This window comes from Diplotaxodon limnothrissa, linkage group LG10 (genome assembly GCF_057381915.1).
Source record: "Diplotaxodon limnothrissa isolate DT_005_m linkage group LG10, D_limnothrissa_male_GT1.1, whole genome shotgun sequence".
In the NCBI taxonomy this organism is placed as follows: domain Eukaryota; kingdom Metazoa; phylum Chordata; class Actinopteri; order Cichliformes; family Cichlidae; genus Diplotaxodon; species Diplotaxodon limnothrissa.
The window spans coordinates 25,881,967-25,901,159 of record NC_140605.1 but is presented as its reverse complement, the minus strand read 5'-3'; the positions used below and the strand labels follow the sequence as shown (position 1 = coordinate 25,901,159).

The 19,193-nt window shown below is 40.1% G+C and overlaps 1 protein-coding gene and 1 non-coding gene across 2 annotated transcripts; one reads left to right on the top strand and one right to left on the bottom strand.

Annotated features, from left to right (window-relative positions):
* Positions 1-6,420: 6,420 nt before the first annotated feature.
* On the bottom strand, positions 6,421-6,509 carry trnay-gua (transfer RNA tyrosine (anticodon GUA)). The gene is given in 2 exon segments: positions 6,421-6,456; positions 6,473-6,509. It is a non-coding gene; the product is annotated as a tRNA-Tyr (tRNA).
* A 1,220-nt stretch (positions 6,510-7,729) lies between these two features.
* Positions 7,730-18,172, top strand: ppp2cab (protein phosphatase 2 catalytic subunit alpha b). Its single transcript, XM_085364656.1, has 7 exons — positions 7,730-8,018; positions 15,752-15,961; positions 16,084-16,257; positions 16,366-16,455; positions 16,577-16,738; positions 17,092-17,210; positions 17,370-18,172. The coding sequence occupies exons 1-7, from the start codon at positions 7,917-7,919 to the stop codon at positions 17,440-17,442; spliced, it is 930 nt and encodes a 309-aa protein (XP_085220782.1). The 5' UTR covers positions 7,730-7,916; the 3' UTR covers positions 17,443-18,172.
* Positions 18,173-19,193: the final 1,021 nt, after the last annotated feature.

Genomic DNA, 19,193 nt, shown 5'->3' with positions numbered 1-19,193 from the left:
TCCTCCACAGTATCATTGCCCAACTTTCCAAAACAACCCATTTAACACCATCCTGTCTTCTGCCACACCGCACATACCTCGGATACTGTTGTTTACAATGGGGTTCAGCCATTTTCTCCCGATTGCCTGGCAAGGACATCAAACATAGTCTGCATCTGCTCGCCTGGAATTAAGAGAGCTTTTCTCCAAACCTCCTTGGCACACACAGTGAATATAAATTTAGACATTCAATAACAACAACAGTGGCAGCAGCAGGTACCTAACTAGCTTTTGTATCCAAATAGGAACTATACCAGACACTAATGCTTAATGGTAAGTTGCAGCTGACTGCTGGTAGTAAAAGATGGTACATTAGAGCTCACATTGGCTCCATACTGCTACAGCACACTGTGCAACTTTGGATTAACCTCTTGTATTATGTTACCTGCCATTGCTGCTCCCCTCTTTGTGTAATAATGTCATCACTTCTATATGTAGAAGCAAACTTTCAGGACACTCTGTCATCACTGTAGTTATGCAACACTTAGCAATGAAGGCTAACTAATTCACCTGTCAAAAAGGCAGCTCCCTTGTGAATTAGCTTTTACATAGGGATTGTTGGTCGTCATCAATTGGAGCGTAGAGGTGTTGGACAGGATGCAGGAAACTAATGCACCTAAAGTCCCAAAACAACACAAAATCCACAAAACAGGAGCCCAAATACACAGAGCTTTATGGACAACACAGAACAGTGTCTGTGTTTCAAACTAACAAGAAACAGGAGCGCCGAAAACAGGTGAAAACAATCAGAATGATCACAAAGCAGCAAGTAAAATGAAACGAAAACAACTTTGCTAACAGACATGAACACAAACTAGAATTCAAATTGGGGCATTGATGTGTCTAGAAGGGAGGTGTGGCACTAGCCCACTTTAAATATGATTGGTCCCCACTAGTGCCACCCCAACACAGCCAAGTTAAAACCGACAATCCCCAACATCACTGGATGAGATCATGGATAGGACCAGTAGGAATATAATTTATATAATAGATTATAGTTTTCATTTTACTCCAGTATATTCTGAATACTGAATTACTGCACTTCATAATCCATACTATTTATTTTTAAAGCTTTATTATTTTAATAATAACATTATTATCATGTCAAGCTACTGAGCAACATATAAGTAATTAAAACCATCAACAGTTGTAAGATTAAAGAGATATACATATCAATGATTCATTGATTATGTTCCAATAATCTCCAAGTGCCATTACACATGAATGCTTTTACTTTAGGTACTTTGAATACATTTGAATATACAACCTGTGGCATGGTAAGCTACTTAAGTAGGATTATAACTTGTACTCAAGTAAAATGTCTAAATACTTTTTTCCTACTTTGCAACACTTTACAACTCTCCATCATAAGATTGTTTAAATTCTTATGCACCTCAACATTTCACACTATAAATCTGTGGAAGAACACAGCGCTGCATATGAGCTTGAAAATATGGTTTATCACCACTTATCTACACGTATTAAATAGTTCTGAGTGAACATTCGGATTTCCTGTGGCCCCACTTGATGCGTTCTTGGTCCCTTCTTTTCCGCCTCTTCAAAATAATGTTGTCTTGCTTCTGCTGACTTTCAATCTATTTTATCCACCACATACCCCCTCCTGCTACCTACTCTCACTACAGATCACAAAGTAATCTGGAAACATAAAGTTCAATGGAGGCATACGTGCAGTAGATCTGGATAGGGTAGTGCCCTCTTTTCAAAGGGACACTGAAGAATCTTCATCTTTCGTATTTGGGACAGGATTTTAACCGAAAACCAACTAAGGAGATCAGCTAAATGCAGGCAGAGTGTTTACGGTAGACGGGAAAATCATCACGGTGTGCCTGCTTGGATGGCTGCCCACTCCACTGGCTGGGAAAGCCAGGGCCAGGCAGCCTGGATGAGCTTTTCACAAAGTGATCAATGAAATGTTAATGTGGAAAACAACGATCCAGAGAATGCTTATCGTGATCTAAAATAGACTACAGGGTCACCGTTTAAGAGACTTGAAACTTGATGAACTGTAAGCTTATCATGAGTCAAGTGGAAAATAATGTGGAAAACTGTATCATGATCCACTATGTTTACGCAAACATGAGAAGAGGAGCGGCTCATCAAAGGAGGGATCTGAAATTCAATCCCCTCGTTGATTAGCGTGATCCAGAGGGAGATACTGGTTAGATTTTACTTCAAGGATGCAGCCGATGCTTTTGTGTCCTTTCTGAGCAAAGCAGAAGATGACTGCTTGTTTCCATTGTGACCTTGCAAACAGAAATTTCTAATTATGAGGAGTGCGCTCTTGAAAATTTGCTTGATTACATGAATTGCTGTTGCAGGAGAGGCTCAAATGGGAAAAACAGAGAGGGGGGAAAAACTGCCAGGGACATTTTAATCTGCTTTTTATTAAAAACAAACAAACAAAAAAACCCAAAAACCCAGTGGGACAGATGCGTCATTGCAGCACAGATACATCCTCTGTAGGACTGTGTGATTGTTGTATGAGGAAAATAGATGTATTGGTGCATTTCTTTCTCTCAAATAGAGCTTAACAATAATAGATGGTCAATTTCAGGGAGATAACATTCCCCTCACTGATGCTGAACATTAAGAATTAAGATCATTGCTGGAATCGCTGGAATGCCCATGATTAATATACACTGTCTGAAGATATTTAGTTTCTTGATGTCATGTCTGATTGTTATAAGAGCACTCAGAAAATTGAGAAGCAGTTTTTCCTTCAAAAAGTAATTGATGGTTGTGAAGCAGCAAAGCTTCCCGATTTAAGATATGATAATTATTAATTGCCGTGACAAACTTGAACATGTGCCAGTGTGTTGGAAGAGCAGATATAGCCTTTGATCTCTGTTATTGTTTCATGTGTGGTCTCTGTTTGTGGTAAAGGCTGCATTTGCCTTTGAATGGACCTGGATATGCTTGTGTCAAGCTTTCATAAGTCTGCTGAAAATCTAGAGCTACATCAAGACTGACATGTACTGGCTTTCCTGGATGGTATATGGTTATTCTTTTAGACGTAACCCCTATGACCTCTGTCAGCCTCTGCTCACAACAGTCTTGACAAGTCTCTGGCACAAGTCTCATGCCTCTGTTTGAGTATTGAATAGAATAGAATAGAGCTGAATAGAATAGAATAGAATAATCCTTTAATTGTCCCACAAAGGGAAATTTGGTTGTAACAGCAGCCAGAAAGACACATATACAACAAACAGGACACAGAACAGAAACATACACAATTTTTCTTACATATTTACATTAAGGACAATGGTTACTATAAACCAGTAATTTGATACTGTACAGTTATCAAATTAAAAAAAAACTACAGATAAGAGGCAAACCAGGTTATAGTGTGAATCGGTTGATTAAATTGTTGCAGTTACAGCGCAGATGTAAACATCTATGTTTGTTGGGGGCAGTTCTGATTGTACAGTCTGACAGCTGCAGGGAGGAAGGACCTGCGGAAACGCTCCTTCATGCATCGAGGATGCAGCAGTCTGTCACTGAAGGAGCTCTGCAGTTCAGCAACATTTACATGCATGGGGTGGGAGACTCTGTCCATCAGAGATGTTATTTTGGCCAGAGTCCTTCTGTCTCCCACCACCTGCACTGGGTCCAGGGTGCATCCCAGAACAGAGCTGGCCTTCCTGATGAGTTTATCCAACCTCTTCCTCTCAGCTGCCGATAAACTGCTGCTCCAACATACCACACTGTGAAAAATGACAGATGCCACCACAGAGTCATAGAAGGTCTTTAAAAGGGCTCCCTGTACTCCAAATGACCTCAGCCGCCTCAGCAGGTAGAGTCTGCTCTGACCCTTCCTGTAGAGAGCATCAGTGTTGTGACTCCAGTCCAGTTTATTATTCAGGTGAACACCCAGGTACCTATAAGAGTCCACTATCTCAATGTTCACTGGTGTCAGTGTGGTGTGTCTGCGTCTCCGGAAGTCCACCACCAACTCCTTGGTTTTCCCGGCGTTGATCAGCAGGTGGTTCTGCTGACACCAGTCTACACCAGCGGTGACCTCCTGCTGACACAAACAATTAGACTATACAGTTAAGTCATGACAGAGAAGCTACAGTCAGAGCAGCAAAACAACAGATGTAATAAATAATGGAATAGCAATAAAACTGCACTTGCTTGCCTTGAGCTTGTGGTAATTTGAAGGCAGAATTGTAAATGACCTGAAAATCCTTTAAGGCAACAGTTTTAGTATCAAAACAGACAGCTACTGTAGGTCAAAAATGGAAAGGGATCATTTTGATGGTTAGCACAAGACACCTGGATTTGTATCCACTGGCCAGCTGAGCTGCCCCCCACAGTCCAAAGACATGCTTCCAGGGTCAGTTGGTGATTGTAAATTGGCCACAGATGTGATTATAGGGGTTCTCTGTGGCAGCCCCTCCAGGGTGTACCCTGGTGTTTGGAAAGGTTCTGGTACACGTGACCCATAGATAAGCAGAAGAAAAAGCATTTGTTTGTGTTTGTGTTTTTTTTTTGCTTTTTTACATATTTGTCAAACATTTATTATTTTTTTTCAGATCATCAAGCAAATTTTAATCTTAGAGAAAGAAAACAACATTCAGCATTTAAGTGATGATTACATTTATTATGGAGAAAAGCTATCCATTGTTAAATGAATTAGTTGTGATTAACCACATTTTTTTGGAAAGCTGATGTCAATTTCATTAGTGATACGTAAGCCTGGTTGCTGCCAGACATGTTGACTCAAGAATCACTTAAATAGAACCTGTCTGACAAAATGAAATAGGCTAAAAGATCTCAAAAAGCAACACATCATATCACAATCTCAAGAAACAACTTAGAAACAAAGTCATTGACATTTATCAGTCTGAAAGGGGTTACAAAACCAATGGAGAAAACCTGGAACAGTGATGAACCATCACAAAGGCTCATCTTACATTTGCCAAAAAAATAACAAATCTTAATGATCCCCAAGACTATTGGGAAAATGTCTTGTTGACTGATGATGAAAAGTTGAACTTTGTGGAAGGTTTGAATCCTGTTGAATCCTGTGTAAAACTAACACAACATTTCATAGAAAGATCATACCAACAGTCAAACATGGTGGTGGTAGTGTGATGGTCTTGGGCTGTTTTGCTGATTTGGGACCAGAACAACTTGCTGTAAATGATTGAACCATGAATTCTGCTGTCTGACAGAAAATCCTGGTGGAAAATATCTGTCCATCAGTTCCTGTTCTGAAGCTCAAGAACACTTGGGTTTTGTAGCGGAACAATAATCCAAAACACACCACCGAAGTCCAACTGTGGAAAAACAAACAAACAAACAAACAAAAAACAAAACAAATCGAGGGTTTGGCCCATTCAAAGCCCCAAATTTAATCCAACTGAGATACTTTGATACTTTCTTAAACAGATCATTCATGCTGGGAAAATCTCCAATGTGACTGAATTAAAATAATTTCACAAAGAAGAGAGGGTTAAAGTCCTTCCACCACAAAGTAAAAGAGCAAAGAGACAAAGTGAAAGAGTGAAAAGACAAACTGAAAGTATCAATTATCGAAAACACTTGTTTGGAGTTCTTACTGCCAAGGGTGGCACAACCAGTTATTAGATTTAGGGGGCAATTACTTTTTTACATAGTGCCAGTTTTGGATAGCTTTTTTTCTTTAATAAATGAAATCATCAAATTCCAGTATAAACTACATATATATATATATAAAGACAAAATAAACTAAAGACAAACTGACGAATGTTGTTCTGGCTGATTAGAAAAGATGTGGGATCCCTGCTCCACACAGAGCCCCCAGCTAAAATAAATATGATTTATTATGTTACCAGTTTAATTGAGTCTGGGATTAACTGGGACCAGGCTTAGTAAAGTCTCCATTCTTTTATGTTTTTGCACAATACAAGAGAAGACCTGCTTTGGACTTCACATAACAGTATGATATAATAGGTCTATATTTAGAGTTAAAGAAGAACAACAGGTCGTATGCTGAATTGAAACTGTTAAAGCCGCAGTCAGAAACTTTCAGTTTGTCATACATATAAAGAAGGTTCTTGTGAATCGACTGCAGGGTCATTGCTGAAAGTGTCAGCAAATTCATCCCAAAAAGGTTGTTGCCACATTCTAACAAACTGCTTGGTATGGGATGAACAATGTTCACAATTAAAGCTTATCCCCCCCCCCCATTTTTCTAGTTCGAAATATTTCCTGAATTGTTGCTCTCACCCTCAGTCACTGAGTCCTTTTGCATAATTTCAAAGAACAGAAGGGGCTTGACCATGCTGATTAATTCACATATAGTAAATGGTAAATGGACTGATTCTTATTTAGTGTTTTTCTACTATCCCGGAGTACTCAAAGCACCCAAAAAGCTCCTTCGAGCCGGAGTTGAACCAGCGACCTAAGGATTCCTGCTATCATATACCTACAGTCCTCCGCTCTACCAACTGAGCTATCGAAGGGACATGCCTGAATACAGGCAATTAAATAAATTGACCTGGGAACTGTAGTTTTTATAAAGTGCCTCATAAACGATTCAATATAGGTAAATATGGTTTGGAAATATAGTGTTATTTAAAGGTGAACTTGGTGTTTCTGTGAAGAGAGAACTTTTTGTGAAAGATTAACTCTGATTATGTTTATTACAGTGATGAATCATGAGTGCACATTGTGACGCACAGATGTATTATATTATCAACGAATCTTTAATCGTTGTTTTTGTTAGAAAGTCACTGGCTTTAGGACTGAGTCTGAGTGAGATCACTTGGCAGTTTTGCTGATACCGTACACAAACAATAAACTCCTTTAAATGGGCCTAGCGACCTTTATTTATGACCGAAAACTGAGAGGAATGAATACAATGCGGAAGGTAAGCCTGTTAAAGAAAGCGTGGTTAAAAGACAACGCTGTCTTTTGTTTTGTTTACATTTTTTGGCCTTGACAACAAGGAGGTAAAACAGTGACATCATGGCCACAACGTGAAATGCACGGCATGCTTTCACAGAGCCATGACGTATTCTCTTTGGTTTGTGTTAGTAACTTCCCCAATAAACAGCGAGCCAATGAAACTGCACAGGAAGCAGCTCAGCGAACCAATCAGTGAGTAGCCTTCATAGGTCTCTGGTTGCTTCGGGCGGCGCTCTGTTTTTAGTAAAGGTAGACCACACAGCGTTAGACCGGAAATTATTAGATTTTTCAACAATACCCTAGTCTGACGCAATCTTCACATAATAATAACAATCATCATAAAAATAATATATCCTCAAACATCTACCATAATAGACGACATTCTGGGATATATGTTATGTATATTTACCAACCTTTGTCACTGTGTAAGTTTCAGAGTGTGGCAGAAATTTATTCAGACCATGTTTACTTGAGCTGTTTACATAAAATTAAAATTTACATACGTAGAAAAGTTGTAAAAGGTGGTCAATTAAAGACTCTTATTATTTTTTTTTTCGATTATTTGCCGGATGCTAGTTTTTTCTAGTTGCATTGTTGTTATGTTTAAGCCTAGCAAGTTCTTCTTCTTATTTTTTTCTTTTAGGTAAGGGTGTATTTCAGAACTTGTCCGCCGAGAAGCTTTTATTTCGAAGCACAACCGGAAGTTTGTTATTTGCTCGCCAGCGGCTCGACAAGGGTGGATCCTTAACTGTCACCTCTCCCTCCCTCTCCCAGTTTCAATTCAGTCAAATCATCACAGTGATCTGGCAGTTAGCGATACATGCGCCTATTAGTAAGAGAGTGATTAGCTTCTACTGTGGCCATTTTGTAAGCCCTCGAGAGACGGTAACCTCTGGGAGAGTCGTCTCCTAACCCGAATTAGCTAACGTGACAAACTGCAGCAAACCCGAAAACACACAGAAATGGACGAAAAGGCGTTTACGAAAGAACTGGATCAGTGGATCGAGCAGCTCAATGAATGCAAGCAGCTGTCCGAGGGACAAGTAAAAACACTATGTGAAAAGGTAAGATTTTATTTTTTAATTCCCTCCCTTAACTTATTGCTAACGTCTTCTCCCTCCTCACCGCCGCCTTCCAGACATTCTTAAAATGGCGTCTATCGTGTACATTTCACTGCGTTGTGCATGGATTTGACAATCATTACGAGTTGCCCCAGACTTCTGTTCTGTTTAAACAGCTTTACACCGCTAAATAAGAAATTACATGTGGTAGTTTTCGGGCTTCTTGGTGCTTTACCGGGCAGCTAGAATGACCCACAAGCTTTGAATTCAAGTCACATACCACATTTACAGCCCTTCTCATTCACACTGACAGTGACTGCAGCATCTCTTAGCCGTGCTACTGAGTGGAAGTGCTCTGCCTCAGTATTTATGTATGGAAGCTGTTAGAAAATAGTAAAAGAAAAATGTGGCCAGCTGGCATCAAAATGGAAAGAGATAAAGTTGATTTCTTGTGAGAAAGTCAGGCTTTTGGGCTCCTTTTATTTAGCCTATTAAGGTTGATTGTATCCAGTTTAGGTGCAGCCACTTGGAGCAATGAAAAGGTGAGGAAAAGCTTACTGTGTAGCTCTCGGCACAGGGTAATAAATCCAGCCAGTCAATTTATATCGAGGAGGGTTTTTTTCCTGCAATAAAAAAAGAAAAAGAAAGTTGGCACCTACTTAAGACATTTGGCCCTCCAATTATAACAAGTTATTTCTAAGTGGGGCTTAGTTTAGTCGAGCTTAAAATACATTTTTGGTTATCCAATGACCAAAAAAAATAGCAAATTGCTCAGACTTGTTAATTAAGGTAACACAGTCTGTTTACCTTCACTACATGTGGATGAATAATGTTTGTTTATGTAGCCAAAGCCCCATCAGTGCCCTAAATGTGCTCTATAGTCTCTGCTGCTCCCAGCCAAAGATAACAAACATGAGAAACCACTGGGCTCTGCACTGTCCACCACTTCTTATTTATGCTAAATTACAATGCAAATGTATTTCCTGCTCCTTTGGTTCTGTATGCGTTGTTCTTAGGTGTTCTCATTCTTGTTCGCTGAGTGCAAAACTTTGTTTCACATCAAATGTTAGAATGACAATAAAAATCCTTTAAGCCAAGAAACACCCTGAATGAGGGCTAGTCTAAATGAGAGAAACGCCTCCTGTAATTCGGCACAATTCAGCAACAGCAGACACTGCAGTCTCCTAAAACACCGCAAGTCTTAATCAAGGCAATTTCCACAAACATCGTGCCATCAAAGTAATAATCTTGTTAGTTTTTAATTAGATGTGCCTAATAAACTGCCAGCTGATTGTGTGTGTGGTGCTTTTTTTTTTGCCCCTCAGCAGCTCTCACAGGTAGTCAGGAAACTGAGTCCATTATCTACCTTCTGTTTACTCATGTCTATAAATGGAGAGGATGACTTGTTCGAGGCAATAATGTGGGCGGTTTTCAAACTTAAACATGACCTAATGGATGAAAGTGATGCCTGGCCTGAATTGTAATTTTCAATTTGAGTTCCTTAGTCCTTTGCTCTATTTTTTTGCATCACTGCTTTGGAAACATAGAATTAGTTAAAAATAGCTGAAAAATGACTTGATGGTAATTTCCCTCAGACGCTGACCTTTGATGTTATCATCACAGTGTGAAGTTGACCTTTAAGCTGGTTCCTTCCTTTACTATTATAATTTTTTATTTTTTTTTTAAACTAACCTTAATTAACTTGTTATGAGTGTTGTTATGCCCATATGCTTCTGCTTTGGTTGATAACTGGCCATTTGATTTTGTGGTCTGAGCTGAGCTTAACCCCAATCTCCCTGCTCTGTGCTGATTTCCGGCTCTGGATGTCTGGTTGTAAAGGAGCATTTACTCTTAAACATTTTACCACTGTTCTCTCCTCAGATTGTTTTAATTAATACTCTTTTTGTTTGGGTTTTGGATTTGTTTTTTGTGCTTTTTAATCCTGATCTTGATCTGTCTAGGATTTCTGTTTCTAGAAAGCTCTCTTGCCCAAAGCGTGCTATATATTGTTGCTGCCTTGGGTCATGGTCCATTTTTAGGCTTCCCCCTGCTGGAGAATTGACACCCTGTCCTCTGATTGTTAGATTTATGTGTCAGAAGTCAAGTGACTGACACCATAACTTGACAGCGTATATAGTGAATATTATAAATTTGCTGTTAGGCTTTATGCTGACAGAAGAGGCTTTTTCTTTTCTTTTTTTCTTTTCTTTTTGGACAGTCTTCAGAGTCTGTTTTTCTTTTTATGCTGCTACCATGTTTGGAGTTCTGTGTGCTGAAGTTTAAAGGTCTGGTATTCTCAAGTGGAACGTTAATCCCAATATTTGTTTCCATTTGAGTCCCAGTAATTTTAAATGCTCATTACACTGTGTATCAGGATCCCAAAAAGGGACGGGATCCTTTCCATAGGGCTTAGAGGGATGGTGGTGGTGGTGGTCAGTGCTTAGCTGGGCATATAAATTGGCCTTTTTATTAATGGAGTTAGTTGGAAAGCACACAGGGATTGTTTATACTAGCCTCTTTTATTTAGCACATAGTTCAACATACAGAAAAAAAACTATCTCAAAGACAGACGGATCTTGCGAACACTTGTTAAGACAGCTATACTGGCACAGCACATTAGATCCCGACTGATATAGGATTTTTGAGAGTGATGACAATATTCAGGGATTTAAAATGTGATATCTCAGCAAGTCTTTTCTTTACAGACACACAAAAAATGATTTCTCCAACTGTAACTGAAGATTTTCCTTTAAATAAATCCTTACTGAGATATTATGATAATTCAGTTTGTTTACTTGTCATAATAAGTCATAAATTGCCCGTATACTCTCCGCCAGACTCAGCCAGCTGTCATGTTTGTGGCATTGCAAGCACGTGTTGCTGACAGGGGAGTTGCAGGCTGCCACATCAACACTTATAACATGGTTGAAGGGTGTTTCTCCTGCCTCCTCTTTACCTTTTAAATCTCTATATATCATCTGTAATAAATACTGATATTGGTATATCAGCAAACGGCTAATAATTGAGTGATACATCTGCGATACAGCACATGTGCTGTAGATGGAAGAGCTGCACAAATGATGCAGCGTTCCTCTTTCCTGTTTCCTTCCTAATGGAGCAAAGATGCCATTAAAGCAGCTGAGGGTGGGTGGGTGGGGGGCTGTATCATTGTCAGGAGCCCAGTTTCTCCACACTGTCTACTTGTATCTGTCCATCCACCCCTCCCACCCAGTGAATGTTGTTTATACATTCAGCAGAAGGCTCCCACACAACATCCTCCCGGATTTTAAAAATAGCCGAGGATATGATTGATTGTGAGTTGCATCACTAACACTGTGAAAGCCTTTGTTGCTAAGGGGATCAGAGTGTGTGACTCAGGATAACACTGTTCATTGTGACTCAGATAGAGGCCGTGTTTGTTTTGGGGATGCGTGTGGGTGCAGAGGAATGAGATGTGCTGTGTAATCTGCCCTTCCAGTTGTCTCACAAGAAGGCCGGTCATACCAGAGCCTCAGCCTGGTGTCAGTGTGCTGAGAGGCAATGCTTTGAAGTGTTCCTCTGTTTAACGTGATTAATTGCGATTTTAATTTTTTCCCCAGTTTGCATTATCGTAGGCTCCTCACTCTTAAGAGTCTGGATGTTGTTGCAAAAGTTGTTTGTTTCACAGAAGTAAGATCATTGGTTTGACAATTTAGCACTGAGCCAGGTTTGAATTAGGTGACTGCAGACTGGGGTCTGCTTACTGGATACTGGTTTGATGTTGCCGTCAATTTTGCAGAGAAAATGTGATTAAATGAATAATGTGTCACAGATGGGGAGAGTTAACCTTTTTGTGACCTTCTGCTTTTTCCTTTGGCCAAAAATAAACCTATTAAAGGGTTACATGATCATCCAGAGATGGTTTCTGTGTGTAATATTGTAAGCTCCTTATTGTATTATATGTAGATTTATATATTTTTTGGATTGGCCTCTTTTTTTTTCTATTCTATTTATTTGTTCTCCTTCATCTTTTTGTGCTACTTTGTTTCTACTTCATTTAAGCCATATTTGTATAGCGTGTGTTTTTTGGTATTTTGGCTGCAGTCAGCCACAGTCATTTTCTTATATTTCGAAACATGTTAACTTGGTCTACTTCATCTTGAATCTTGCGTTGGGTGAACCATCTTGAAGGGTAGATAAGAAATGCAATGACGCAGGTGTGTAGAGACCTCTAAAGTGTGCCACAGTGATGCAATAATTTGGTCACGTTGCTGCAGTTGACCCACTTGTTAGAACTGATGTCATCTGCTTGACCTTTTTTTGTATCTCTGGTTGACTCATTAAAAAAACATCAGAAATGGATGTTTGCTCGGTGGTCTTTGAGTGCATCCAAGGCAAAATGAGTTGTGAAATACATGTCATCAAAATTCATACTGTCATAGCAGAAATGCTGATGAAATCAGACATAACCTGCCACCATTTGTCTGCTGCTCGTGTTAATTATTTTTACAGTGGTTTCACTCGGTGAGGTTGGCAGTATGCATAACATTCAGCTACCATAAATCAGGAGTGAGGTCATTGCTTGTGGTTACAGTCTTGCAGAGCTGTCAGATTTATTTCACCTGAAGCTGTCTGCAGGTGAGCCTTTGGCTGGTTCTTCCACACTGATGGGCTGATTTAGCTGACCAAAACTGCTGACTTCATGTCGGGGCTCTTGAATAAGCACTTTGTTGAACGCAGGCCGTCCTGCGCCTTGAGTGCAGTCGTAATCTGAGCAGAGTTTGCTCTCTGTGGCAGGTGTGATCTGTACTTTGGACGAGGTGCTTGAGTAATCAGTGCGGTCATCCTTTTTCACAATCACAGCTTTCCAGAGTACATACTGTTACTGGACATCTCGTGGATAAACAGTTGCCTCACACACTGTTTTGTGGATTTCACTAAATCCGATCTCAAATTTCGAGAAGTGAAAAGTCCTAACATCAGGTCACACTGTATTGATTTACCTTCTCCAGTTTATGTAATATTTAATCGGAAGTTAATCCCAGGTGATAAAAGTGACATTTTGTGAAGGATATTGACAGGCACCCCACCCCTTTTTTGTGCATAAAGCTATAAAGAGAAAGCACATTACATTAATCAAGTTATCAGTTTACCCAATCTGGGACGCAGAGGTGACACCTGATACGTCACTGAACACATTACACATCGACTTTAGTGTAAGGTTACAGAGCCGAAGATCAAATGTTACACCCAAAAACTTGTTAAGAGCGTTCAAATGATAAATGGATGGATGCAGACGCTCGTGGGTCGGTCACAAATACGAAGCCAAAGGCTCACATATCTTTTTGTGATTTCCTCACATTTCATTGTGTATGTACTCAGTGGAAAACCTTGATGTGTCGGTAGATAACAGTCCTCGTAGCTCTTTTCTTAACTGAGCTGTGCCTGACGTATTTGAGGCCTGGTTATAGAACAAAATGACTGGGTTTGCATCTCTGCCTATGCAGCTACTGTTGGAAAAACCCAGAAACTCTTTTAAAGGTTATCAAACCACATCTTTATTGAGAAATAATGAGATGTCAAAACTCGTCATGAAGCGTACAGAGGAGCTCGTCAAATTCCGTCTCTTTGCGGGAAAGAGTTCATTTGTTTTGTTGAACTTTATTTGCTCATATTTAATTGTGCTTCTATCTTTTTTGTATTATTTACCTTATTGAAATACTTGTTTTGGTTGCTTCTGAGTAAAAAAAAATATAGTCGTAAAAGTCTAATTTATTTTATCTGTGTGCAGTTGCCGTTTTTATTGAAACTATTTTAGCTGGAGAGTTCCTCAGACATGGTGGATAACCTCAAGGCTGAGGAAATAACACATTTTATTTCTTTATTGAATTTATATTTCTCATCTGCCTTATTGGGAAAGTGAATAGTAGTCATTGTGCTCAATAACAAAAAACTGTTTAGATTCCTATCACTGTTGCGTGATTTTGCGAGACTAATTTAGTCTTTTTAGCTCTTCTCCAGTTATACAGTGTTTGAATTGCATGTTGTGCTTAATTAAACTGAAACTGTGAGCAAAGGAAATGAAGAAGTTGAGTGCAGAGCGGTGAAAAGTAAAGAGGATCCCAGACAGCCTGACCTGGCCTACTTAAAGTGCGTGTTTGTTTGCTTGTTTATTTCCCCTCACGCCACTAATAAGGGTTGGCGTGAGATTGGGATGAAAACTTATCGCTGTTTGACTTTAATGCAGACATCGAGAATATTCTCTTGGGCTTAGCAGCTCAATTGCTTTAAAGGCAGAAACAGCGGTCAGCCTGCCAAGCTAAGCCCAGTCACTGAAAAGCCTCCTGCCTCATGGCAGTATGGGCACGTGGAGGGGCGTGCTTTATATAGGTCAGCATTGTGCGGCGATGCAACTCTGTCCTTTTGACTCTGAGTTTGTCCCATCTGCTGTTGACAGGCCAGCTATAGCACTCTGACTCTGTCGATTCTCTCTCTCACCCTGTTGTTTAAAGGGGACAGTATGCACGGCTGCTCAGATTGCGTCGTTGACAAAACATTAGGCTTTCGTGGCTGGAAGAGAGCCACGTTAGACTGACTCCAGGAACGGGGCTTGTTGTGGGTGTCCAGATTTAGTATTGATGCTGTTTAAAGTGTTCTCCTATTGTTTTGTTTTAATCTGGCAACTGCAGCTAAAGACCGCATAACAAGCAGGCAGCTGGCTGGTGAAAATGATTCACAGAATGCCAGGGTATATTTTTAAGCTGGAAAAAAATACACATTTCTACCCCCTCCCCCCCCAAAGAAAACCCTGCTCTGAACTGAGAGGCTCCAAAAAGTGGTTGTTCAAATAAAATATCAGCTTCAGGTTTTTGGTGTGTATTTTTCCTGTGTGCATTGAATGAGACAGCAGTATCCTATTTTTTTTTTCCACCTCCAGAAGCATTAGCTGTAGGCCACACAGTGACTCACGCTCGGCAGGTTTTCGACTGCTTCACGGTGAATTCTGAGTCGATTGAACTATGTCTAAGAATAACATTTCTCATCGCATCTACTTTTAGCTGTAGCGGTCATGTTACATTGCTACAGCACTTTTGGCTTTGGTTGAGTCCTCTTAAATGAATAATCAGAGCAAACCAAGTGTTTTTCCATCCAGAAGTGGCAGCAGCCAGTCTCCATTTTTTTTTTTTTTTTTTTTTTTTTGGGTTGTGGAGCATCACACTAATTGATTTTTTTTTTGGGAAATGTTGCAGTGCAGCCAGAGCTGCAATTCCAAGCACTGCAAGCCAGACCTGCAGGAAACTAATAAAAGACACACACGCACACACACGCACACACACACACGCATTTTAGAGGCTTACATCCATAGAGAGCTTCTGGTGGTGGTGTTTCGGTTTATGCTATAATCACTGTGTAGCATCTTAATGGATTCCCCGGAGGCTGATGTGGAAATTGGGGAGTGGGGATGTCAGGAAATTGTCCAGCTCTCAAATAAAGAACAAAGAATGACCCTGGAAATTACATTGTATTGTGCATGTGATTAACGGATCACATGACTTCCTCTGTGTTGGAACTAATCAGTGGCAAGTTTAGATGAATAAAACTTAAAATGTTCTTAGGCCATTGTTGCTTTGTCCCAGCTGCCTTTTGGTATTTCAGACTTGTACATTTTTGGCATGTTTCGGTAGTGGGGATCATTTGTTTTTCAAACCCTGAACCAGGCAGATTTATTTATTGAATTATTTCTTTTTTCCAACCAGGCAAAGGAGATCCTGACAAAGGAGTCAAACGTTCAAGAGGTGAGATGTCCGGTGACTGTGTGCGGAGACGTGCACGGCCAGTTTCATGACCTCATGGAGCTGTTCAAGATCGGAGGGAAGTCTCCAGACACAAACTACTTGTTCATGGGAGATTACGTGGACAGAGGGTACTACTCTGTAGAAACCGTCACTTTACTAGTAGCACTAAAGGTATGTGATATGTTCTGACATTTGACTTTGTCTAAACCTGAAATGTATTCATTTATTTATTTGAATGAGAATAAAAAAAATAACATTCAGATCTTTTCTCTGCTATTTTTTTTTTTCCTCAGGTTCGCTTCCAAGAGCGCATCACAATCCTCAGAGGGAATCACGAGAGCAGACAGATCACGCAAGTGTATGGCTTCTATGACGAGTGTCTACGGAAATATGGTAACGCCAATGTTTGGAAGTACTTCACAGACCTGTTCGATTACCTGCCCCTCACTGCCTTGGTAGACTCTCAGGTAAGAATATAAACTCGGTTTCACATATGTAAGCGTAATGTTCTGAAAGAATCAAACATTAGTAGAGGAAATATTAATTAGATTCATGTTTCCTTCCTCTCCCTCTAGATTTTCTGCCTTCATGGAGGCCTGTCACCATCCATAGATACACTGGATCATATTAGGGCATTGGACCGTTTACAGGAAGTGCCACATGAGGTAACAATGACATTTTAAATACATCTATAATATTTGAAAGCTAAATTGAGCTAATAAGAGTGGCTGTTTAAGTCCATCCAGCCCATAAACCAATTTGTTTCCTCCTCCTTGTCTCCTGTAGGGTCCCATGTGTGACCTGCTGTGGTCGGACCCGGATGACCGCGGTGGCTGGGGCATCTCTCCGCGAGGAGCCGGCTACACATTCGGTCAGGACATTTCGGAGACTTTCAACCACGCCAACCGCCTCACATTGGTGTCCCGTGCCCACCAGCTGGTTATGGAGGTATGTCACTGGCTCATTTGATGTGCATACAAATAATCCATCTGCTGCTGAGGGGTGAATAAGCTCAGGAAAGACGGCTTGATTCCAACCGGCAGTCAGCACGCTAATATGAATTTAACTGCAACAAAGAGCCGTTACGATAAATAGCTCCTCCAACCTTTGGAAGTGCACTAACCGTACAAAAAATGGAGTTGAAAGCCTCGCTGCTACAGAGAACATCGGGACAAAATGGTTATATCACCATCAACCAGTCATACAGAGTTCAAGGGCGAGTTCAGTTTTAGATTTGCATTAGAGTTGCAGTTTATTCTGAATTATACATTTCCAGTGAATAATGCATCTGCCTCCCTCAGGGTTACAACTGGTGCCACGAGAGGAACGTGGTGACAATATTTAGCGCTCCCAACTACTGCTACCGCTGCGGCAACCAGGCGGCAATCATGGAACTAGACGACACCCTAAAATACTCTTTGTAAGTACCGAAAAGTCCTAAATCCTTTAGGTTTTATTTTAAACCCTGTAAAGTCTAAGGCACGATGCATTCTGGTAGCTTTGGGACCCAGCTGTAATTGTATATAAAACATATAGTGGTTAACAAATCGTATTTATTCTTTCTACTCCTTCTACCCAGCTTGCAGTTTGATCCAGCGCCTCGCAGAGGGGAGCCCCACGTCACTCGCCGCACCCCAGACTACTTCCTGTAAACTCTGATTATTGATTGCCCTTTGACATTTGTACAGTATGACTTTCAACTGATGACAACATGAACTGGGAGGGTGAGAGACTTGGGGTGGAGCAGGAGGCACACCGGTACACATTGTATATCAACACACACGAAAAAAACAACTATTTAAGCATTTAGCAAAAAACAATGTCCGTGTCTGAGGATGGACCAAAAAGTGTGTGCCATAATCATAACAATATCCATTGCCGAGGACTTGTATTGCGAATCTTCCCATTATATGGAAAAAACAAAACAGAAATGTTTAAATTCCCTTTCCTGTTACTGTGTAGCTGGACTGATGGCACCGAGGTCCAAGACATAAATTTTGCTACTCTGAATGCGGCTGTTTGAGTCCCACGCGCCATGGCTTATATTGAGTAGATCTGAACGTGATCTGTTTGCACTTTTGTAAATGAAAAGAAATGTAACATATGTCAAAATATGGAAAAGATTTCACACTACAGATGTTTGTTTGTTTTTTTCCCTTTTTTTTCTTCTTCCCAACCCAAGCTCTACACAAGGTTTCTTGTTCTTGTTTTTTTTAATTAATTATTTTTTTTTGCTTTGTTTTGTTTTGTTTTTTGCAGTCACACAGCTTGGTGTTTAAGATTACATGGAGTGTTCATCCACTTCAGCTCACTGACTCCCTCTGAGCTACAGCATCTGTATTAACCAAACAATTTTATTAATAAAGACGAAGGTGGCTTCTTGATGTGAATATGCTCTTGTGTTTTTGCTTGTTTGTTTGTCCTCATATGTTATGGTTTGAATTACACTGTCCTTGCATTGTCCTGGGATTAAATTTCAATGTACATTGATGCCAACATTTACCACAATTTTGCATTTTCCCAGCGATGGATTTCAAGTATGAACGTGAGCACCCAGTTATATTTTTTTTAAATCTTTTATCTCTTAGGAATGCTAATTAGAAGTGTTTTACTTATGATGATAAGTACTTTATCTCATATTTGGGGAATTATTTTTTGTTATAGCAATTTAAGTGATGATGCAAAGCCAATAATAAAATCTGGCAGATGCCTCTCAGCCAGATATCACTGTTTTATAGAAGGTGATAGCATGTGGTTAAGACTTCCGATGGCTGTCCTTGTCTCAGCAGAGCTGAAACAGACTGTTAGAGAAGGTGGTCAGGATCCACCATGATGGTTTGCTCTCCACCAGTGCTTCAAAAGTGTCCAGTTTGCTGCTAATCACAGAGCTAGCCTTGCTAGGCAGTTAATTTACTCAGTTGGTATCTCAGCTCTAAAGCTGCTCCTCCCCCAGCCAACCACAGTACAGGGAACATCAGTCACTACATCTCAGTGATAAAAAGTCTTCATTACTTTGCTGCATCCATTGATTTTTGAGGAAACCAAGCTTGCCCTTCTCATTCTGGTATACAACCTGTTGTCTATGTAGAAGCCCAGGTACCTGCACTCCTCAACCACATTAACAGGGTGAGTACCGGCAGTGGAGCTGTCCTCTTCCTTTCTGAAGTCAAGCACCATCTTTCTGGTCTTGTTCACATTCTGAAGCAGGTGATTGCTCCTAGACCACTCCACAAATTATGAGGTGAAACCTCAAAGAACATTAATATCCCCAAAGATAAGTGATCTTTTATGAACTTGGATGCTTATAGAACTAATACATTACAATTTATTAAAATGTTGACTGTATCTGACTTTTTATTTTTTAAATTAAAGTTTTTAGCTGTCATAACACCCACTGTGAATT